Here is a 21,198-nt window from a genome sequence, read left to right on the forward strand (position 1 = left end):
TACAGGAATGAGAATGACCCGGTTCCAAACACATCTGCTCCCCGGTGAACACCACATGGATGCTTTACCTGGTCACTGTTTGTTTATAAAGGCTTGGGATCAGATCAGCCCACAATATCCCAACATGGAAGCGTCCCCACGTGTTAGTTACACCTCCTGATATATATGGTGCTGCATCACAGCCTGTATCATATACATGCCTATCAAGTAAAATCAACAGAAAAGGCCCAGAGAAACTGTAGGCATCTGAGGGAACTGACAGGCTTGCTAAAGCTTCAGCTTCAAATCAAAGTCAGACCAGTGATAACTGGAAGTCTTTTTCATCTGGCAGCTGTTCAGCAGCTAGTGGGAATTGAATGAGATCTCAAGTCCAGTTCCGAAGAGTTAGACGTCCACACTGCCAAAAGCACTCCCTGCATAAACTGTTATTTATCTACTCACAGAACAAAACGTCTCATGATCACCCAACACTACGGTGCCTGGGCCTCTCCTGTGACAGGCTTTGAATGCACACGCAAACCACCGTGGCCAAGTTGGTGTTGAAACACATTGGACAAGTTCAGCAGAGAAACATGCACTATTGCTTACACTAGCTATATTGACAGTGTTTGTTCTTCTGCTGCTGCTAAGGTCAGCACTTCTGAGCAGCCCTGTATTTAAACCCATGAAAGCACTGGCATTGGAAATGTCTGGCAGGTAAACAGTTAAATGGCTGGACTCCACTGGAACTGCTCTTTGCAGATTAGAGTTGTCTGTCTCTTCTGAAAGGACATCAATACCAAATCTTGCTGCCACCAGATGGTTTGCCTTGCTGTCCAATTAATCAATAACGGTCCCAATCTATAACAAGAGTTATGCATTTCCTTACTGAGGTGGCATGGTTGCTCAGAGCCCAGAAAATTCCGTTGCCCTCCCGTTTCACGTTTTATGCTCTTGCGCTGCTTGTTGATTTCCAAACTGTCTATGGGGTCACATTTTAGGTTATAGATCTGCAGGAGGGAAGGGAGGGAGAGAGGCAAGTCATGTGAACACTGTTACCTAATCAGAAAGGATAACACTTCTTAAGAATTGATTCAGGCAAGCTGTGAAGCTGTTGATGGTGTTGTGTACTTCTGTAATTGCTGGCCTAGAAAACACCTGTTTGCCTGGAGATACAAGAACACTTTGCATGCATTTTTTCTTATTACTGAGGCTTAATTCAGTACAGCATCTTGTCATCCTTTTAAAGGTCCTACACCCAGACATCTTTCTAAGTTTTCTGCTCACAGCTTTTCAAGGCCAGAAATTCAAGGACTGTGAATGTCTGACGACTTTATCCAGTGCCACACTGGTGTGTAGCAGCTCCCTTCTGTCTCTGAATGGACTGGCACATCCACATGTCCCAGCACAATGCAGTCATGATGCTCCAAGACTGAGTTGCAGAGGGAGGGCATCCACATTAGTGAAGAATATTACAGATGTGGCTAGCTGCTTCCAGTCCCAGAGCTAATCTCATTGGACTAACTCAGCTGGGTCACCCCTGTGCCATGTGGACATAGCAATACTCAGAAAATTTCCATTCCTTCATTGAGCATAACCCAATCATTTCAGATTCCAGTTTTGAGAGGAAAATGGTCAGATTAGAAATGACATACAAAACTAGTTGAATCAGAAAGGCTTCTTGTTTCATTTTAGCCATTAGAAAATTACAGTGGTTTGAATCAGAGACCAGCAGCTACATAGTGTGAAGGTCCAGACGAGCAGGACCAGACCGCACCAGTACTGGTAGGCTTCTCAGCACTGCCTACAAGGCAAGCCAAGAGGCAAGCGTCTGAGTCTTTCTGCCTCTGTCTGCGGGCAGGGAAGGATGCAGGCACCCAGCAGCTCTGTAAACTGACTGTACTTTATAGCATAAGATGTCTTACAAAAGACAACCCAACCGTTTTCATTGCTGAGGACTGGTACCTCTGCTAGCAGGTCACAAAGTACAACACCCTTGTCACACAAATAGGGCAGTGCTCCACACTGTTCGTGCATGGATGCATACAGACTTTGTGGGAGACATTCAGCAACCAGCAAGTTACATTATCTGCGGTCCCACTTCATCTCCATCCCTGAACACTACATGAGAAAAGCTGGTTAAAAAACCAGCCTCTGGGCCAACTGTGCCTCAGCAATCATCAGTGATGTCGGTGGCCCTCCCCATGACCTGCTTCCAAAGCGATGTTGACTCTATCTGGGAACTTTGCTTTTAAAGTATAAGCCCCTGAGCCCTCCTGAATTAACAGCACAGGTTACTGAATAAACATATCTGAAAAAGCACTTTTCCACTGACACTGCCTGGGTCAATACAAAGTTAGCGCATTGTGGTAGGAACACCCACGGAAGAAGGAAAACTTGGCAGCTGGTGAAACACAGCAAAAAAATAAAAAGCATTATCTAAAGCACAATAGGAAAGAAGTCACGGGATAACAGGGACAAAGCCATTGCTCTGAAACAGCAGGATACTTCTCAGGAAAGGGCAGAATCCTACCTCTTCCTCCTCTAATGTCTGACACTGAGTGCAGCACAGCCCTTCTGGGAAAAACAGCTTCATATCGCGGACAGCTATTTGATAGGATTTGGAGCCTGAGAAGTAAATACAATGAGAAGATTCTCTCAGGCCATGAATTAAACATTCTCTAGACTCACACTCATCTTTCTGAGAGATTGATGATGTGCAACTTACTGAAGTAATTGCTTTAAAGGCCAGCTGTTCTGTACAGTAATAGCAAACATTTAAAACCATTATATTTAGAATAGATCCATTCCTTCTTTATATTTTGATTCTGTCTTATTATCACTCAGCTTGTTCTTCATGTAAACAAGACTCCTTGTATTCCCTAACAGTGTAGTCAAGGAAATTGTGTTAAGGAGCGTGTGAAACTCTTCAATACCAGCTCCAATATCCTGCTGTTGCTTCCTTGCTTCTGGATCACTTCGGCCTGATCTTATGGAATGGGAAGGAGCTGCTCATTAGTAAATAAACCTGTGCTTAATTACAATAACGTAAGTCTCAAATATGCTGGGGGCTTTGGTTTACAACAGAAATAAAAATCAGTATGAGACATAGCAGTATATTTTTCTGTTCACCTGTAGTCACAAAAGGTAAATTGAGACTGGAACAGGTACAAAGGAAGAATGCGAGGATCATGGAAACCATGGAGAATCATCTGAAGAGTTAAAACTGAAAGACCTTGGCTTCTTTGACCCAATATGACACAAAGCTGAGAAGGAATCTGGTTTCTGGTAAACACATCAGGGTGCAAAACGTCAGAGAAGAAAAAAGAACTACTTAAAATTAAAGTACAGGTATTGGCACAGGAACAAATGGATGCAAACTGTATATGATGATATTTAAGTTTGAAATTGTGAGAAGATTTCTAGCTATCACAGCAGTGAAGTTCTGTTAATTACCATCCAATTGGGGTGGGTGCTTATGAAAGGGAATACTTGATGTGGTTGACAGAGAGAATTAACTGAACTCAGTGACTTGAGAGATCCCTTCAGGCTTAGCATCTAAATATTTCCCTATAAAGCAACAGCGTTATAAAGCACTACTCTAAATGTTTTGAGATTTGTGGGTGGAAAATGTTAGAGAAGGAAAAGCTATTTCTATATAACTGGAGATCAGATATATTGTCAATGTGCTGGCACAGAGCCATACTCCTGGGATACAAACACACAAAACTCAGATATCCTCTGAAATATTACCACCTTTGCAGGCTACCCATTCTTACTGCTCTTCGAGTACTCAGCCCTGTTTGAACTAACCAGGGTCCTTAATGCAGTAGTTTATAATCCTAAGACTGCATGAGTCACCAGTGTACAAGTTGTGCTGTATCCTTTATGTACCTCTATGACAAATCTTCCTCATTTAAATCATTGAGGCTGTTACAGAGGATACAAATGCTCCCAAAGCTAGCAACATTTTACTCTCACTTTGCTCAAGACTGTATAAGATGCATTTGCAAGAGCTTTTGGGTTCAAGAAAAAAGCAGTATACAATGACTTCATAAGAGCCAGAAGAAATGAGAGGAGTGCAGGTTTACCCCTGTAGCTGAGCCTCAGAGTATTAAAACTGCATTATTTGGTTTAACTGTATCACTGGGACCTGGTCTTCATCTTACCTGAATTTCCCCAGTCGCTTTGGAAAGAAACACACAGCTAGAATTTGCTCTACTTCAGCAAGATAGTGTTAACTAGAAATCTTCCTCAGCTGGAACAAAACTGAGGAAAGTTGGTATTCCCTCCTAGGAAAGGAAGATAGTCTTCCACAGTCCCCCAAATTATTGCTCACACAATGATTAAGCGTGACTGCTTAACTTGTAGGTAAAGGTTTCACCCTTGTTGGAGGACAAGCTCTTGGAGGTGCAAGGGGTTATGAACACTCCTTTCCTTATGGACAGGCACCTCCCTGGCATAGCAGCTGGATCAGATTCTTGAGTCAGAATTACTGATTACATTAGCTACAGCTGCATCCATTTTCCTTGAATGTCTGCAAGGATGGCTCTGTGAGCCAACTATAAAGCTGGCTCCAACATAATGCACAAGCTGGTCTCAGGGGGCAGGTGGTGGTAGCCAACTAGTTCAGCTCTGTACTCAGTCCAGTCTCTGAAGGAAGCAGGGATCTGAAGGGGATCCCTAAGCAAACATCTGAGGGTTTACTCTAACACAGTGAGTTCTCTATGACTCCCAGCAAAAGCCAGGATAAGACTCAGCCTCTCTTGCTAATATAAACTAATCTTTAACCAAGTTATGCTAGGGATGCTCTAACTGTAGCATGGGTATCTTAAGCTTTGGGTATATATTACCCATTCTTAGCCATGACTGATGAGTTCTCATTCTTAAGGCAACCTGGATACACAATCCATTAATCTTAAGAGCAAAAGAAGCAGAGGCTGAGAGTGGAAAAGTATTGGCTGAAGAGCCCATACCATTTCTTTTGTGTAGCTAGATCCTGCTCTTCAGTCACTCCACAAATGAGATCCTGAGAGTCATCATGGTGAGATCTCTCTCTCAGTTTATTCTTGGTCCTAAGGATTATGATCATATCTGATTAAAAACAAACAAAAAACATTCTACATCAAGGGGTTGATTCTCTTGTCCAAGCTGTACAGGATGGCTACTTCATTTCCCTACTAGTTCTCCACAAAAGACCACTTGATATGGATGAAAAGAGGGAGTGATTTGACAGCACAGAGTACAACAGAAAGAGCAAAATAATCCAACAGATCTTAACAGGAAAGTTCTTCTGGAACCTGAAGTCATACAGTACCTGCTAGCTTAGCTGTGTTTATAGAAACTATTGCTTTTATTATTTTTAGATTCCCTTAACTACATACAGCACAATCAGTACCACACTAAGGAAAAATTGTTCATGGGCAGTGAACTAATGACGTTTAATTTCCTCATGAATTTTTTAATTACATCCTCCCCTTCCTGTGGCAATAGCCCAGGCCCCCTCCAGCAATACCTTGGTTCTCCATAGGCCACCCTCTACATCAATACTTGCCATTTTCCCTTACCCTTATCCATCTCCCATCCCACCACGCAACATACACACTGCAACCTCCTAGTTCCCTCCCTGCTGGCAGGTGAACTGTGACTGGTTCAGCACACTGAGGATGCCAACTTGCTGGTGTGCCTCTGCTGATACGCCAACTGGCAAGAGCCTCCCCGAATGGAAAACAGCTGAGTTTACCTGCATTCCTCAGTGAGAGCAAGTTTTGATCACCTGCCTCTAAGCCAGTAATTTACGTTTTGAGATGTTACAGGGGACTCAGTATCTTGGAGTCTTTTATCCCTCTCTGAAATGTCGTTGCAGTTGGCCAATGGGTTATGAAGTTATCAGGACGGGACTCACAAGCAGATAGAAGGCAGATGGGTTCTAGGGGATCATTACAAAATAACCAAGCTAAAAGTACAAAATGACCAAGCAGTGAAGAAATAAAAGGAAATCTGTTGTGTTGGAAGACAGATCTAGGACTGTTCTGGGACGAAACATTTTTTTAATCTATCTTCTGGAAGAATATTTCATAGCTTGAGACATACTCAGCTCAGCCACCAAGAAAACAATGAAAGCTTTCAAGGGAATAATGGTCTCTACTGCCTGCCAAGGCTAGATCTGTGTTGATGATACAGGAGGTAACAATCCATAATATACTTTTTCCATTGGCGTATCTGAGCCTTCATACTTTTACCTACCATAAAATCCATTTGGACTGTGCTGATGCCATACTGAGCCCTCCAGAGGAACGGATCTAGTGCTTGGGGTAGTTTAGGATCCTCTGGCCCCAGTAAATCTATCAGCTTCTTTATGGCATTTGGCCTCTGAAGACACAGCACGAGAGCAGTGCCTGAGGTAAGGCAGGTACAATGAGCTTCTAAAACAGCAGGATTCTGAAAAGAAATAACAGGGAGGGAACAGATTATACTGAATAGTGTTGGCAAGCGCTGGATACATCCCAGCTTGCCTTTGATTAGACCTATCCCTGTTTGAAGCAAACAGATCTGCCATTACCCTTGATTTTTCTTCTCTTTGTAATATACATGCTAGTGGTCTCTACAGGTAGAGCTTCCAGAGTATATACCATGGCCACCAAGCCAGTATTTGTTGTGACATCCACCAGGTAACAGGAGGTCTAGTTCCCACCTTGACTCCATACAGAGCTAAAGAAAAAGTTAAACATAGCAGCTAGAGGTTTTAGTCCCTATGGCCATGGGTAGTTTTTAGCCATACGAACAGCTTTAGCAGTAATTTCCTGAAATCTTTTCTTACTAAAGGAAACAAAATCCTATTACTAAAAGACAGAAAAGCCTTGTACTGTGACTTGTTCGCATATCTGTAACAAGCTAGGTACCGGAGGTGGAGTTCATTTTCAGGGGGTAAGGACAGAAAGAAATTGCTACTCTGCAGTTTACTCGTCTACTGCTGAACTTTGGATTTATGCAATACCCTTTTCACGGTACCTTCAGTGTGACACATGGATAGGGTAGAACCAATGGACATTAGTGATATCAACAGGGCCATAAATGCTCTGGGATAAGGAGCCATATTTAATTCTTCTGCTGATATAAAATGATAGATTACAGATACCAGAACTTTTCTTTTTGAATTCACAAAAGAAAGGATCCCTACATCCACCCTGCTGCTACAACCCAGCTTCTCCCAGAGGATGGTAGAATTTCATACACAGGTAGCATAAGAACTACAGAAATAGCAAGCTTAAAACAAGGAGGATCAGGACAGGACACTAGACAGGGGCTGAAAGAAGAGAGTTCACCCTCCTGGCTTTGCCACTGATGCACTGTGCTCCATGACAAGTTTCTCTACCTTTGCTTCTTTTCCAAGTGTTGTCAGTTGAGCCTGTGACTGCTCTTGAGCAGAGATGTTTCTCTTGCAGCTGTGCAGGTCACAACACCCTGGGATCTTTATTTCAACTAAGGATGATCGGTATTGATAACTAGCAACCACTGCACCAGTGAGAAGAGTCTGATTTTTAGGCTGGAGACAGACATAATGATTGAGAAACACGGGGAAAGGTAGCAAGTGCCTGGGGCAGAAGGCTACCAAGGGGCAACAGAGCACTCACAGCCTTGCTGACTTTTAATTAAGCAAAACTTTGGCAAGCCAGGCTCGTTGCAGATGTCTGCACTGAGCTTGAGGGTCAGGGTGCCCACAGCAGCTGCACACTGCCTGCTCCTGCCCCCTCCATCTTAATAAAGTGGCAGGAGCACCCAGATCTGCAAACCACAGTGTGGCAAGACCCCTGCCACAGAGATGCTCCATGGCAGCGCTCTATGTTCTGTACAGCTTAAACAGCAGCATTTTCAGCTCGCTGGCTGAACAACCCATGGTTATTTACTTTTTTCCAATTTTTGAGGAAATGAAAACAAGGTGGAAAAACATAGTTTGATTCAGCTGAATCATATTATTCAGCTCTCAAAGGTTTTTTAATTCCTGTTTTTTAATCTTCTAAAAGCACAAGAGCATGGCAATTCTCTAGATAAAACATTTCCAAAAGAAAATCCCATCATTTCATTTAAAAATATGGAGATAAAACACTTCAAGGCCTCTTTTGCTTTTCTACCATATGAAACCATTCTCTTTGACCCAAATCTTCTCTCACTCACATTCCTCCTAAACTGCATTTCTAAGAAGTAGGCTATAAATTGAAAATCATGGGCTGAATCCTGATATTCTCCCCTACATTTGAAAATGGAAAATGATCCACAAGAAAGCTCTCCTATTCTTAAATTGTTTAGTTATGTAAGGGATTTGACACAAGTTGTGATATTTGTCTATCCTCCCACCCCTTGGAAATACAGGGCAAAGGAAACCCTGGGATGGCAGCCACATCGCATGACTGCACATGTGAAATGCACAGGAGAGTTTCACAGGCATTCCTGTGAAAATGGAGCTCTATTTAGATAAGGATGGCATAGTATACTGCAATATACAGCTCTGTATAATACAGAATAAACCCTTTTTGCCTGAAAATTTTTCTTAGTTTAAAAATATGTATATAATCCACTTTTCTAAGGGCTTTCTCTTTGGGAGATGAAGAACTGATGCTGACTTCATGAAAAATTTCAAAAGGACTGGATACAACATGCCAACATTCATACATGTCAAACATCTGCAAAAGATGTTTAACAGTTTCTGTTAAACAGACCATAACAAATTAAATTATTTTGTTCAAGAGCTTCTAAACAGTGCTTTTAGATCTACATAACAGCACTCTTTTGCCTCTGTTTCCTGTCTTTCAGTTGTTCCCCAGCAAAAGTGCAGACTGGATTAAAAACAGTGTCAGTGAGTCAAGGTGACTTCTCTCCTTCTAACAGATCCTCGCACCCACTCTAGACTCTGCCAGCCAAACAATGCCTTTATTTATATCCTGCCTCCACACCGTGTCCTTGCTGATACCCAAGCAGCTGTGGTGAGGTTGCACGGGTGCAGCTGACTTGAATTCGGTGAGCAATTTTGTTGATGCAAACAGAGAGGAAGTTCCAGCTGTGTGCTGGCTCTGGAGGACTAACGGGATTAAAGAGCAGCAAAATTCTCCTTCTGCCTCTACCATTAGAATCACAAGATAGGACTGGAGGGAGCCCGTCAAGTTATTGAGTCTAGTGACCTGCTACTGCAGGCAATTATATCAGGCAATGCCCAACAGAATTATCGGGTCCCACCGTAAAATCAAGTTTTCCAGCTAGCAGCCAAACCCATGAATCTCCACAGGACTGGGTCTGCTGGATAAATGCAGAGAGGAGATACGGCCTCCAGAGGCAGAACTCCCTCTGGGAGCAGTCACTTCTCACAGTCTGAACATGATCAGCTCATGCTAGGAGCCAAGAAGACAATGTCAGCTCTGTTTACCTGACCTTTATTTTTTTTTAAGTATTATTAAACTTCAGATAAAAAGTATTATCATGGCTCCTGTGATTAGATAACCTCAGCAAACAGCAGACCAATCCATTATTTATTGTATGCCAAAGGCCAAAAGCTACTTAGAAGCTGAATGTTAGTATTTAATTTGAAAAAGCAATCATGTCTGAAATCATGCTGCTGAGGATATCTGTCAACATGCATGTAAATAATACATTTGAAAGAGGAAGGCGATGCTAGGTAGTCTTGCTACGAGTGAATAAAATCCAAATCTGCTATCAAGCACTATGTACGCAAAACAAACTGACACATTGTGGAGCACATGGGAGCTTTCTAGAGATTTCTGGAGATGGATTTTGGATCAGGCTCCAGGTGAGGAGGAGATAAAATGCCCTGAGCAGAATTTCTATAAGGGCCAGACACACTGGCTCCATGTTCTTCAACAGGAGATGCTAAATTTCAGCAATTTGCCCCCATATTAGGAGCCTCATTTTAAAAACAGCATTGTACCCCATTGTCCCCTAAACTGAGAAACAGATCGAAAATTAACATTTCTCCAGTTGAAATGCTTTATATGGAATTCAGCTGTGAAAAATAGTTCTGCCCCCGCCAGCTGCCATTGTAACACTTACAAGCCAGATTTTCAAAATACCCTTGTCCCTGAAGCGTGCTGAGGCTTTTTGAAAATCTACCCACTTGGGATCTCAGCCTTTTTCAGCTCTCATGGGTGAAAGACTTTCAGATGTGTTCTAAAAATGAGAAGGAGCCCCTGTACAGCAGAAATAATTTCCTACTGTCCATTCCCCCTTGCCAAAGGCACTCTATTATCTCTGCTTTCTCACTTTCAAAACCTGCTTTTTTTTCCAAGAACAAAAACCCAATAGTCTGTAATTTTTAAACTCATTACTCACCAGCTTTTCAAGGGAACTAAATCAGTGCTCAGCAGCTGCTCTAGTGTGTTGGAGAATCCAAAAACAAGAGAAAATTTTCCTGAAACAACCCCTCTTCACATGTACCCCACACATAGCTACATTACTTCCCCAGGTAGATATTTGGGGTTTTTTAAAACGTTTTCTGTTTCAGATGATCAGCTAAGCAGTTTTGTACTTAGCTGTATGACTAAAAACTGTATTGGAAAGCACTTCCCCATCAACTCTAATAGCCACTATATCCCTCTTACCAGTGGTCTGTAAATATTTAGAAAGCAAGTGCTTCTGCTCCATTGCTTTGCTATCATGCAGAGGGTACTAATTGTTCCTGATTGGTAGTTATGTTGGAGCACTGTCCTGGCATGTTCCTGTCTTCTTCTGGAAGACTCTATTAAGAATTTCTATGAGGGAGTGCTATAAACTCTCCCAACTTAACCCAAGAGCAATATTGATTTTAAAGGCTTGTTTTCTGTAAAATTTAATTGCTTAGTGGTCTTCATGAAAGAAATCAAACAACAAAGATTATTTTTTCCCCAAGGAAAATAAGAAAACTAACTTGTCTAAAATGCTCAGCTTTCAGTTTCCTCGCTTTCACAGTATCTTTACACTCATCTCAGGATATCTCAGGTTGGGAAAAAAAAAATTTCTAATGCTATAAAAGAGCAGAAACATAAATCTATTTTTAGCCTACAAAAACCTGTAACTCCCCAAGATTTAAGAACCTTCTTCATTGTCTATTAGACATTAGAAATGACAGTAACTCTATTCGATCTCTTTGCAGGTCATTTTTAGAGACTCTTGAACACATGCTCCTGGAACAGAGATTCAGAAGCTGTATATAGAATGTAATATAAGGTAACAGGGCTCCAGAGGTATATGTTCTCTGGTGGCGCAACGTATGTATAATTGTTTCCCAGCTCCCAGGTTTAAACACATGGAAGAAAAGCCAGGCAGGGGGTGCAGGGGGTGTGGTATGCTCCTTTGATGCGCCCTACCTGGAATGAATGACCTTGGGGAAGAAAGAGAGGACACCTGTTTTGCAGTTAAAGAGTCAGCATTGTAAATTAGCGACTAAACAGATTCCTGGGATGTGTGTATTGCACATATCCTCCAAACCTTTTGTTTTGGAGAAACCAGGTCTGCTTCTTTATGGCATGCAATAAAAGAAACCGTCAGCCTGCCAGCTTTCTTTGTGTCTGATACCAGTACAGATCTGATTGTTCTGTATAGCTCACTTCTAACGACAACTCAGAAATCCTGGATGGGAATTTTTGTTTTATTCAGGAATGGATTATTCACTAGCTAACACCTTTCCCCACTCTAAACCTAAGCATAGCCACAGATCTGCGAGTTTCTTAACAAACCTGTTTCACTTCAGAAGAAAGGAGTCCTAAGGCAATGTCTGGCTCCAGGTTTATCTGTTTCATTCCAACCACAATGAATTTTTCCAGGTCTAGTTTTCAAAGGATCCTTGCAAGACTATGCCTCCAGGCACCAGGTTTGATCACCAGCACTGTGCAAAGAATCTGTGCTCCTGTAACAAAGCACACTAATGAAACCCAAAGCCACTCCTAAAAATGGAGGTAAAATGTACACCAGTATTTGTGTACTAGCCTGGACAGACATCTGTAGAAGAGGGTTATCTAAAAGCTGGCATGAAGTTCATAAATATTTGAACAAAACAAGTCCATAAAACCCCCGCACATATAGGATTTTGGGGTTTTGTTTGTTTGTTTTGGTTGATTTTTAGTCTAAAAATATATTTAAGAGTCTAGGCTTGTAGCTTTTAACTTTTTTCCCCCAGAAATCTGTTGAGTCGAAAAAGTTCATGTGGCAGGTCTGTAGGATGAGACTCAATCCTTTATATTATATATGAACGTTTTAAGAGGGATAAAATATTCCCTTTCACATTTTTACATGAACTGTAGTGATTATGTGATATAATCCTTAAGGCAGCTATTAAATTCTTACTCCACACAGTTTATCTCTCAGTGTTCTGTATCTCTCTGCTAGAGCTGTTTCAGAGAGGCACTAACAAGTATGACAGGTCCCAATTAATGTTATAAACCTATTACAAATAGAATTGTGTTTACTAAAGATTGAATTTTCAGCAAAAACTTTTTGCTTCTGACAAAGCTCTCCCAGCAGAGCTGCCAGCTAGGTGCAGCACTTGGTGTGCTACAAGAAACAGAAAACAAAACAGCCCAAGAGATTTTAGCTGTCTGATGACACAAAATGTATTAAAAAGGCAGAAAATACATACATTTCATTTTTAAATGACAGCATTTTCAAATTATTAGTTTCGCTCACCTAAAGTACCTTATTACTAGGAACATAATTAAGATTTTTTCCTAATAACATCCTTTGAAGATTTATTGGCAACTGTAGTGTCAGAACCAGTCAGCTAAGACCCATTAACTGCTGGTGCCTAACCATGCCAGTTAGCATGAAGCATGATGTAACAGTATGGCAGGCTGCTAAAACTGTTCCATGATTATCTGTTTGTGTACATAAAATGTCATTTTACATTTCCTGTACACCCCACTATGAATTATACAGACGTTGATGCAATGAAGCATCAACAATGCTACATATAATTTAATGCATACTGTTATTTTCAAATGGCAAGAAGCATGTTGCTGATTCATGACAGAGAAATATGGGATCAAAAATAAAAAGGAAGATTACCGCCCCCCCTAAATGGTATGGAAACTTAACCCTTATTGTGCAGGGAGCCCTCCTATTAAACACCTGCTATTTTCTTCACATCATTCTTGAACAGAATGGTTTAAATGCCATAGCAACAGCCTGCAAGTGCAGAAGCAAGCTGCTTGGATCCACTCAGCTGCTTGCATACAGAATGGCAGTCTCGACTCTGTACTTCTACATAAGCATTCATTGTCCTCCAGATGTTTTCCTCACCATCTGCTATGTTTCTGGGCAAACATTCTCATTCTTGTGGTATGTGAATCACCACATGCTGCGTATTTATGTACTTTAGACACTTCAGGAGGGATTCATCTTGCATCACTTTGCCACTTGGTTTGGTCAAAGGCAAGTGTTGAAAGCAGGTAGGACACCTTGCCACCTAGAGTTGGTTTTCTTTCCTCGGTAATTATAAGTGGCAACAGTTAGAGAAAATACTGCACTCTATTGATGGAACAGTCTCTGTTGATCATGAATTACCAGAGGCACCTGTTTGGCAGCCCTCAGACATACCTGATTTCCATCTCCAGTTCTGGCTGTTCAGCAGCCTTTCCAGTCTTGCCCAAGTTGCCTGGCCTTTGTTATGTTTTTCTGCTTTATAATATTTTTAGATCTCTTCCTCACAGCCAATGATTTTTTTCCCTCCAAAATAATTATTACACAGGTTTTCATTTCACAGTGAAACTGTGAAAAATACTGTTTATTTTATATACTGTTCATATACAGTACTTTAGATAGGTGTGTCGCTTAAAATAAGTGTAAACTCAAGAGAAGCAAATACCAGATTTCCTGGCATGCTTAGAAAAAAGAGTCTATATCACTGCCTGTATTCAAACCTAAGGAAAAAGTTGGTATAATCTTTTTGCTTATTTTTGGCTGGTACATCTAGACGAGTTAGTTCCACAAAGTCCCTATCTAACCACAGTTCTCCATTTGCTCTTCTTTTACCTGTTTGCAAGGAGGTGAACAGCAATTCCGCATGGCATCTCTGGCTCTCTCCCACTAAATAGGAAAAGCAGATAGATTTGAGTAAGTGGTATGCATTTTCTGGGGCAAGAATTTGACAACATTACCATCATCTCTACATAATGCAGCCAACGTTGCTACAGCACCCTTACTTTAAAGAGTTATACTGGGACATGCATGGTTTTGATATGCTGAAGAAAATGGAATTTTTGGAATTTTCTGCTAAGCCATAATAATAAACTGTGCGAGCCCAGCAAAACAGAAGTTGAGGGCCAGAGATGGGAACTGAGAGATAGGGAAGCACTTGTTTTACAACTATATCCTTGAAGAGAACTGAGAGACTGATCAAAGCAAACATCCTGCCTCAGAAGACACTGAGAACGGGGTGATAAAGTGTATCACAAGGAGAACAACTAATTGGGATGTTGATAAGAACATAAACAAAGTGCCCAGTAGGGGAACTATCGTCATTATAATACTAAAAATCAGGCCCATAGGGCAGGAACTGCCCCCCCTCTAGTAAGTCCCTTACTCCCAGAGCATGTGTGGTAAATTAAAAGTAAGCCATACTGTTACATCGAAGCAAGAAAGAAATTAACCAATTATTAGCTGAGGTGTGTGAACATTCGTTGTGACTAACACATTTAACTGTATAAATGCCTTGTAGTTTCTCAGTGCAGGGTGCTAGCTTTGTGGAGTTACCACCTAGGACCAACTTTTGCACAAAAATGAATTAAATAAAATAAACTCTGCTCTGTGTGTAGTTTAGCATCTTGCATACCAGGCGAACGAACCCACTTTTTGGGATAACAGCTTGATTTCAGACATTCAGATGGGCCACCCTGGGAAATGTTATACTTACCACTTCTCCAGTAAGCCCAATAGAATCATGGAATCATTAAGATTGGAAAAGACCTCTAGGATCATCAAGTCCAACTGTCAACCCAACACCCCCATGCCTCCTAAACCATGTCCCCAAGAGCTACGTCTACACGTTTTTTGAACACCTCCAGGGATGGTGACTCCACCACCTCTCAGGGCAGCGTGTTCCAGTGCCTGACCACTCTTTCAGCAAAGACATTTTTCCTGATCTCCAAGCTAAACCTCCCCTGGCACAACTTGAGCCTATTCTGGATGTGCCATCCAGCACATCCTGGAAAGGACTGCAAGTATGAAATTGTGTTGATTCTTGGTTACCTTTTCTGTGTATTTCATGGAGTGGCTAATGGTGGTTTTAAGCTACCTTTGTGCTCCCAATATTTCACAATCAAGATAGAAGCTGCTTTGTTTCCAGTGTATGTCCCAGAAGCTCAGGTGTTTTGTCCAATGTCCTCTTGTGTGCCCTTGGAAGCAAAGAAGGGCTGTGTATTCTGACTAAACAGCTACTGAGCCCAGATTTGTTGCTCAGTCCTTTCCTCAGCTCTGCTGATAAAGCCTCCCTGATGTTCTCCAAGCAGCTAGAAATGGTTGCTTTGGTGGTTCTTCAAAAAAGCAGAGCAGTATAAAAGGCGTCTGGTGAGTCAGAAGTTATGACAAAAGACTATAAGTGTTTTCTTCAGTCTCAGGTAAAACCTGCAGTGAACTGGGGAGGTGAGGAAAATTTAAGGCACTTCATGGTGTAACCAGAGTGTTGAAGTTATCCAAACATGGATGCTGCTATACCATCCAACGGAACATTAAGTCTGGGGACACTCAGCGTATTCTTTAATCTGTATTTTAGTCATTAGTTAATCATTAATGCAATACATAACATGTTTCTGTCAGAACCCCTCTGCTTTCAGACTCAGAGCCTAATTTTTAGATCCCAAACCCTCACTCCTAGTGCTTAGGGCCCAAACCTCTGTTTTAAGGATTAAATTAAAGCCTCACTTTTAGGTGGCAATGATTCAGGGTATAAATGGTTGGGAGTTACTAATACCATCTAGTGTAGCTCAACTAATGCTGGGACCCAGAGCCGAAACTTAGCCAAGATAAGGAGACAGCTGAAACAAGAACAGCCTGCATGATGACTAAACCTTGTTGCTTTAGGGGCATCAGAGAGGCCTCAAGATTCAAAGTACCTAAACAAAGTCACGATGACATTTGGCCTTAAGAAAAGCAGATGTACAGAGTCATAAAGATAAGGAACTGCAGAGCAAACACTAAACCAAGAACAGACCATCCCTCAAGGACAGTACATACGTAATCTCAGAACTGAGTTTGCACGAAAACAAGGGTTAACTAGCGGACACAGGGAGGAAGAGTATGTCCTTCATCCAGAGACCCCTGATGACCACCCAGAGACACCAATAGGCATACGCAAGTGAAGTCTGCATATAATGAATATGTATATCTTTTATCAGAAAGTTAATGAATATGTATATGAAGCATGCACTTAACTGGCACAATGAGATCTGACGGTATGCACAGTATGCACGTTAGGAGTGCATCCGGCGCTGTAAATAAAGAATTCCTGCCGTTTAACACTACATTGGTGTTACAAGGTTTATTCCTGATTTCGGTGACAATGGCTCATGTGAATTGAGAAGTTATCTAGGACTGGGGCACAATGAGGAGAAGCTTGCATCAGATCAGTAAAGGACTTCATTCTCCAGTGATTGGCAAGTTTAGCCAGTGTGACGTGCAAGGTAGAGAACAGAAAACTAAAAACTGTCAAAACAAAATCGTTACCATTTTTGGATTTATTACTGTCTGAAATCCATACATTTCTATTTCCCAGGGCAATGTATCTAGAAGGTATTTAGGCAAAGTGTTCTTTTAATGAGACCTTTCCATCTTTCCACATGTCTCTTATTTTGCTGGAATAATAAGAGTACACATAAAAGATAGAATGAGCTCCAAGGTCCTTGCCTCATAACTTTTTAGCTCACATCCTCAGAGTACCATTTGTTTTTTTCTTTAGTATGGGGGTTATTTGAAAGATCTGTGAATTCCATGGTGACTCGGGTGGCACTGTAATGTAAATGACAGAGCCCGGTCTGAGACTTAGGAAATGCACATTCTGCTCTGATTTCTGTCACCTACTTGCAGGGCAATGGTGATCAATACATTTCACCTCTCTAGGCTTCAATTACCCCCTCTGTAAAACACAATGAACCTTGTTTTCACATGAAACTCTCTCTTCTGAGATCTACAGCTGAAAAGGACTAGAAAAGAGCTGGCATTAATTACTCTTCTAGCCTACATTCTGCACCAGCCCTAGATAGGTCATCCAGGCATGCACAGAGGAAACTGTGTAGAAGAAAAGAGATCTGGCAGTACTACCACTTTCCCCTAGTACCAAGTGGACCCATCCAGCCTTTTCTTCCTAATTGCCTGGGATTATGATGACTGACCAAAGGTTTACTAATCCCAATTTAATGACTCTGACAGAGGACACAGAGCTATAGTTTTCTTCAATCTATTTTAAGAGTATAAAATTATTTGGTTTTTATCCAAGAGGCAACTGGTGCATACTTCTGGTCTTACCTTCAGCCCTGGACCTCTTGCCAGGTGGTGGCAGGAATTTCAGAGCAGGGCAGTGTTCTGCATCTGTAAAAGGCAGGAGATATATTTTTATGGGTTCACAGATGGGGGACTTTCACTGTTTGGGGGAGGGGGCAGGGGTGATGAAGATACTTTTATTTAGAAAGGGGAAATGGCAGACATTTCACCAGCTGCAAAATATTGAAGAGCTGTTCTTTAGTACAAAAACCTCTCCATTCCTCCCACAAAACAAAACCAGAAGGAAAAAAAGTAATGACTTTCTAAAACACCTAGTGCAGGATGCTGAAGTCATGCTTCAGCTACAGTCCTTTGCTCTTGACAACGGCTTTGGTGGGAAAGGCTGGCACTGTGATTACAACCTCCTCAGTAAACTGACCTCACAGTTCTGCTTTCCTTTTATCCTGCCTTTTGGTCTCAAGATAACTTTAATGAAGGGTAGCAATGCATGAATTCTTACAGTTGTATACACTAATTTGGGATGTCTGATGACTTCTTTTTTGAAGCCCTCCTCTTCTTGCTCTCCAATCTCACATAAAACACCCACATAGCTCACTGTCAAGTCTAAGTTTTTGTGAGACCAAAATGAGTATCTTTTTCCAGACACCATCACATTTTCTTCTTTCCATTCAGAAAAGCCACTTTGTTACTCTATGCTACATAAGCACTGTGTGCTTGACACAAACATCTAAGTTTATGTTGACAACAAAGGGCCTTTCTTCCTGATGCAAAGAGTTAAGGGAAGAGCTATAAATTACAAAGCACGAATGCACTTATGGAACTGCATTACTCCTCCTCAGTTGATACATGGTGTTACCACAATCTCAATTTCTCTCTGTTTCTGAATAACCAGAAATTGTCAGGCTCAGAACTGTTTATCTTTAGGTCTGGAGAGTCAGGCATCCCCAAGAACAGAGGTGATATGCCAATATATTTCACATTAGAAGAAAACAGTGGGAGCTTACACTCTGCTGCTACAAAGCATCAGAACACCACAGTCTGCACAGTGATTTAGTTTAAAAGAGGCACAGCTATACATTTATTGCTACAGGAGGAAACTAGCATGTTTACTAAGCTGAAAGATCAATGCTAGCATATATCACTGGAGTCTGAAAAGATTTTGGCAACAAAGGTCTCTGTTCCTCAGGAACTGTTCATTCCAGGACAAAAAGAAATTCTCAAGTAATCTGGTTTCTTCAGCTCTTGCAGGTGTGTCATACCTTCATCTCCCTGAGTACAGGGCAAGGCCTGGGCATCTAGCCTCAAGAAGTTAGGCATCGCAATTAGGTGCCCAGATTAAGGTGGGATAGATCCTGGCCTGTTTTCAGGTGCTCTTATATACGGAGGCAAAATGCACCGTATTATTTACTGGTCCTGCCAACTGCTATAATATCTATTTAGTATTTATGGAGTACCCTGGGGTCTTCAGAAAGGGCATCAGGCCATGCATAGCCACGTGAAATTAATAGGCCAACTTGTAGATGACCTCAACCGGCTCCTGCTGATTTCATATTCCTCATTGTTATTCAGCCAAGAACAGAATTTAACCCCAAATTATTGTTTTTCTGTGCCTGAAAAAAACCCATGGCACTGGACTCGAGGTGAGATGTGTTGCTCAACCTTATCCTAACAAACAAGGAAGGGCTGGTTGAGGATAGCCTTGGCTGCAGTGACCATGAGATGGTTGAGTTTAGGATACTGCGAAGTAGAAGCAGGGCTATGAGTCGGGTTATAACCTTGGACTTCAAGAGGGCCAACTCTGGTCTCTTCAAAGACCTGCTAGGAGGAATTCCATGAGCTAGGGCTCTGGAAGGCAGGCAGGTCCAAGACAGCTGGACAGTATTCAAGGACCACTTCCTCCGAGCTCAAGATTGGTGCATCCCCAGGAGGAAGAAGTCAGGCAGAGGAGCCAGGAGACATGCATGAATGAGCAAAGAGCTTCTAGAGAAACTCAAATGGAAGATGGAGGTTCACAGTATGTAGAAAAAGGGACTGGCCACTTGGGAGGAATATAGGAACATTGCCAGAGTATGCAGAGATGTGATGAGGAAGGCCAAGGCCCACTTGGAATTAAATCTGGCAAGGAATGTCAAAGTTAACAAGAAGGGCTTCTTTAAATACATCAGCAGTAAAAGGAAGACCGGGGATACAGTGGGCCCCCTGCTGAACAAGGAAGGGGCCCTGGTGACGCAGGATGCAGAGAAGGCAGTTACTGAATGCCTTATTTGCCTCAGTCTTTACTGCTAAGGGAGGCCCTCAGGCATCTCAGCCTCCGGAGAAGAGAGGACAAATCTGGAGAAAGGAAGACTTACCATCAGTTGAGAAGGATTGGGTCAGAGATCACCTATGCAAACTGGATCCTCGCAAATCCTTGGGCCCCGATGGGATGCACCCACGAGTGCTGAGGGATCTGGCGGATGTTCTTGCTGAGCCACTCTCCATCATCTTTGAAAGGTCATGGAGGACAGGAGAGGTGCCTGAGGACAGGAGGAAAGCAAATGTCACTCCAGTCTTCAAAAAGGCCAAGAAGGAGGACCTGGAGAACTACAGGCCGGTCAGCCTCAGCTCCATCCCTGGAGAGGTGATGGAGCAGTCATCTCCAGGCATGTAGAGGACAAGAAGGTTATCAGAAACAGTCAACATGGATTCACCAAGGGAAGATCATGCTTGACCAACCTGATAGCCTTCTATGATGGCATGACTGGCTGGGTTGATGAAGGCAGAGCAGTGGATGTTGCTTACCTTGACTTCAGTAAGGCATTCAACACTGTCTCCCATAGCATCCTCACAGGCAAATGCGGGTTGGATGAGTGGACAGTGAGGTGGATAGCGAACTGGCTCAACAACAGAACTCAGATGGTCGTGATCAATGGATCAGAGTCTGGATGGAGGCCTGTCACTAGTGATGTTCCCCAGGGGTCTGTGCTGGGTCCAGTCCTTTCAATATATTCATCAATGACCTGGACGAAGGCCTAGAGTGCAACCTCAGCAAGTTCACTGATGATACCAGGCTGGGAGGAGTGGCTGATACACCAGAAGGCTGTGCTGCCATCCAGAGAGACCTGGACAGGCTGGAGAGCTGGGCCCAGGGGAACTCATGAAATTCAACAAGAGCAAGTGCAAGGTCCTGCACCTGGGGAGGAGCAACCCCACACACCAGCACAGGCTGGGGGCTGAACTACTGGAAAGCAGCTCTGTTGAGAAGGGCCTGGGAGTGCTGGTGGGCAGCAAGCTGACCATGAGCCAGCACTGTGCCCTTGTGGCCGAGAAGGCCAACAATATCCTGGGGTGCATAATGAGTGTGCCCAGCAGGTCAAGGGAGGTTATCCTCCCCCTCTACTCAGCCCTAGTGAGACCACATTTGGGGTACTGTGTCCAGTTTTGGGCCCCCCAGTTTAAGAAGGACAGGGAACTGCTTGAGCAAGTCCAGCGGAGAGCTACCAAGATGACCAGGGGACTGGAGCATCTCCCATATGAGGAAAGGCTGAGAGACTTGGGTTTGTTTAGCCTGGAGAAGAGACGACTGAGGGGGGATTTCATAAATACCTATAAATATATAAGGGGTGGGTGTCAGGACAATGGGACTAGGCCTTTTTCATTTGTGCCCAATGACAGGACAAGGGGCAACAGGCACAAGTTGGAACACAGGAAGTTTCACTCAATATGAGAAAAAACGTCTTTACTGTGAGGGTGACAGAGCAGTGGAAC

The 21,198-nt window shown here is 42.5% G+C and overlaps 1 protein-coding gene across 1 annotated transcript in view; it reads right to left on the minus strand.

Moving 5' to 3' along the window:
* The window catches only part of DNAAF8 (dynein axonemal assembly factor 8), a 100,063-nt gene that overhangs the window by 11,326 nt on the left and 67,539 nt on the right, over positions 1–21,198 (minus strand). Inside the window, 7 exon segments of the mRNA XM_075106210.1 lie at positions 869–989; positions 2,513–2,607; positions 6,222–6,420; positions 11,700–11,869; positions 13,990–14,043; positions 17,476–17,538; positions 19,803–19,821. Coding sequence (XP_074962311.1) covers positions 869–989; positions 2,513–2,607; positions 6,222–6,420; positions 11,700–11,869; positions 13,990–14,043; positions 17,476–17,538; positions 19,803–19,821 — 721 coding nt within the window.

Source organism: Phalacrocorax aristotelis, chromosome 10 (assembly GCF_949628215.1).
Source record: "Phalacrocorax aristotelis chromosome 10, bGulAri2.1, whole genome shotgun sequence".
Lineage (NCBI taxonomy): Eukaryota > Metazoa > Chordata > Aves > Suliformes > Phalacrocoracidae > Phalacrocorax > Phalacrocorax aristotelis.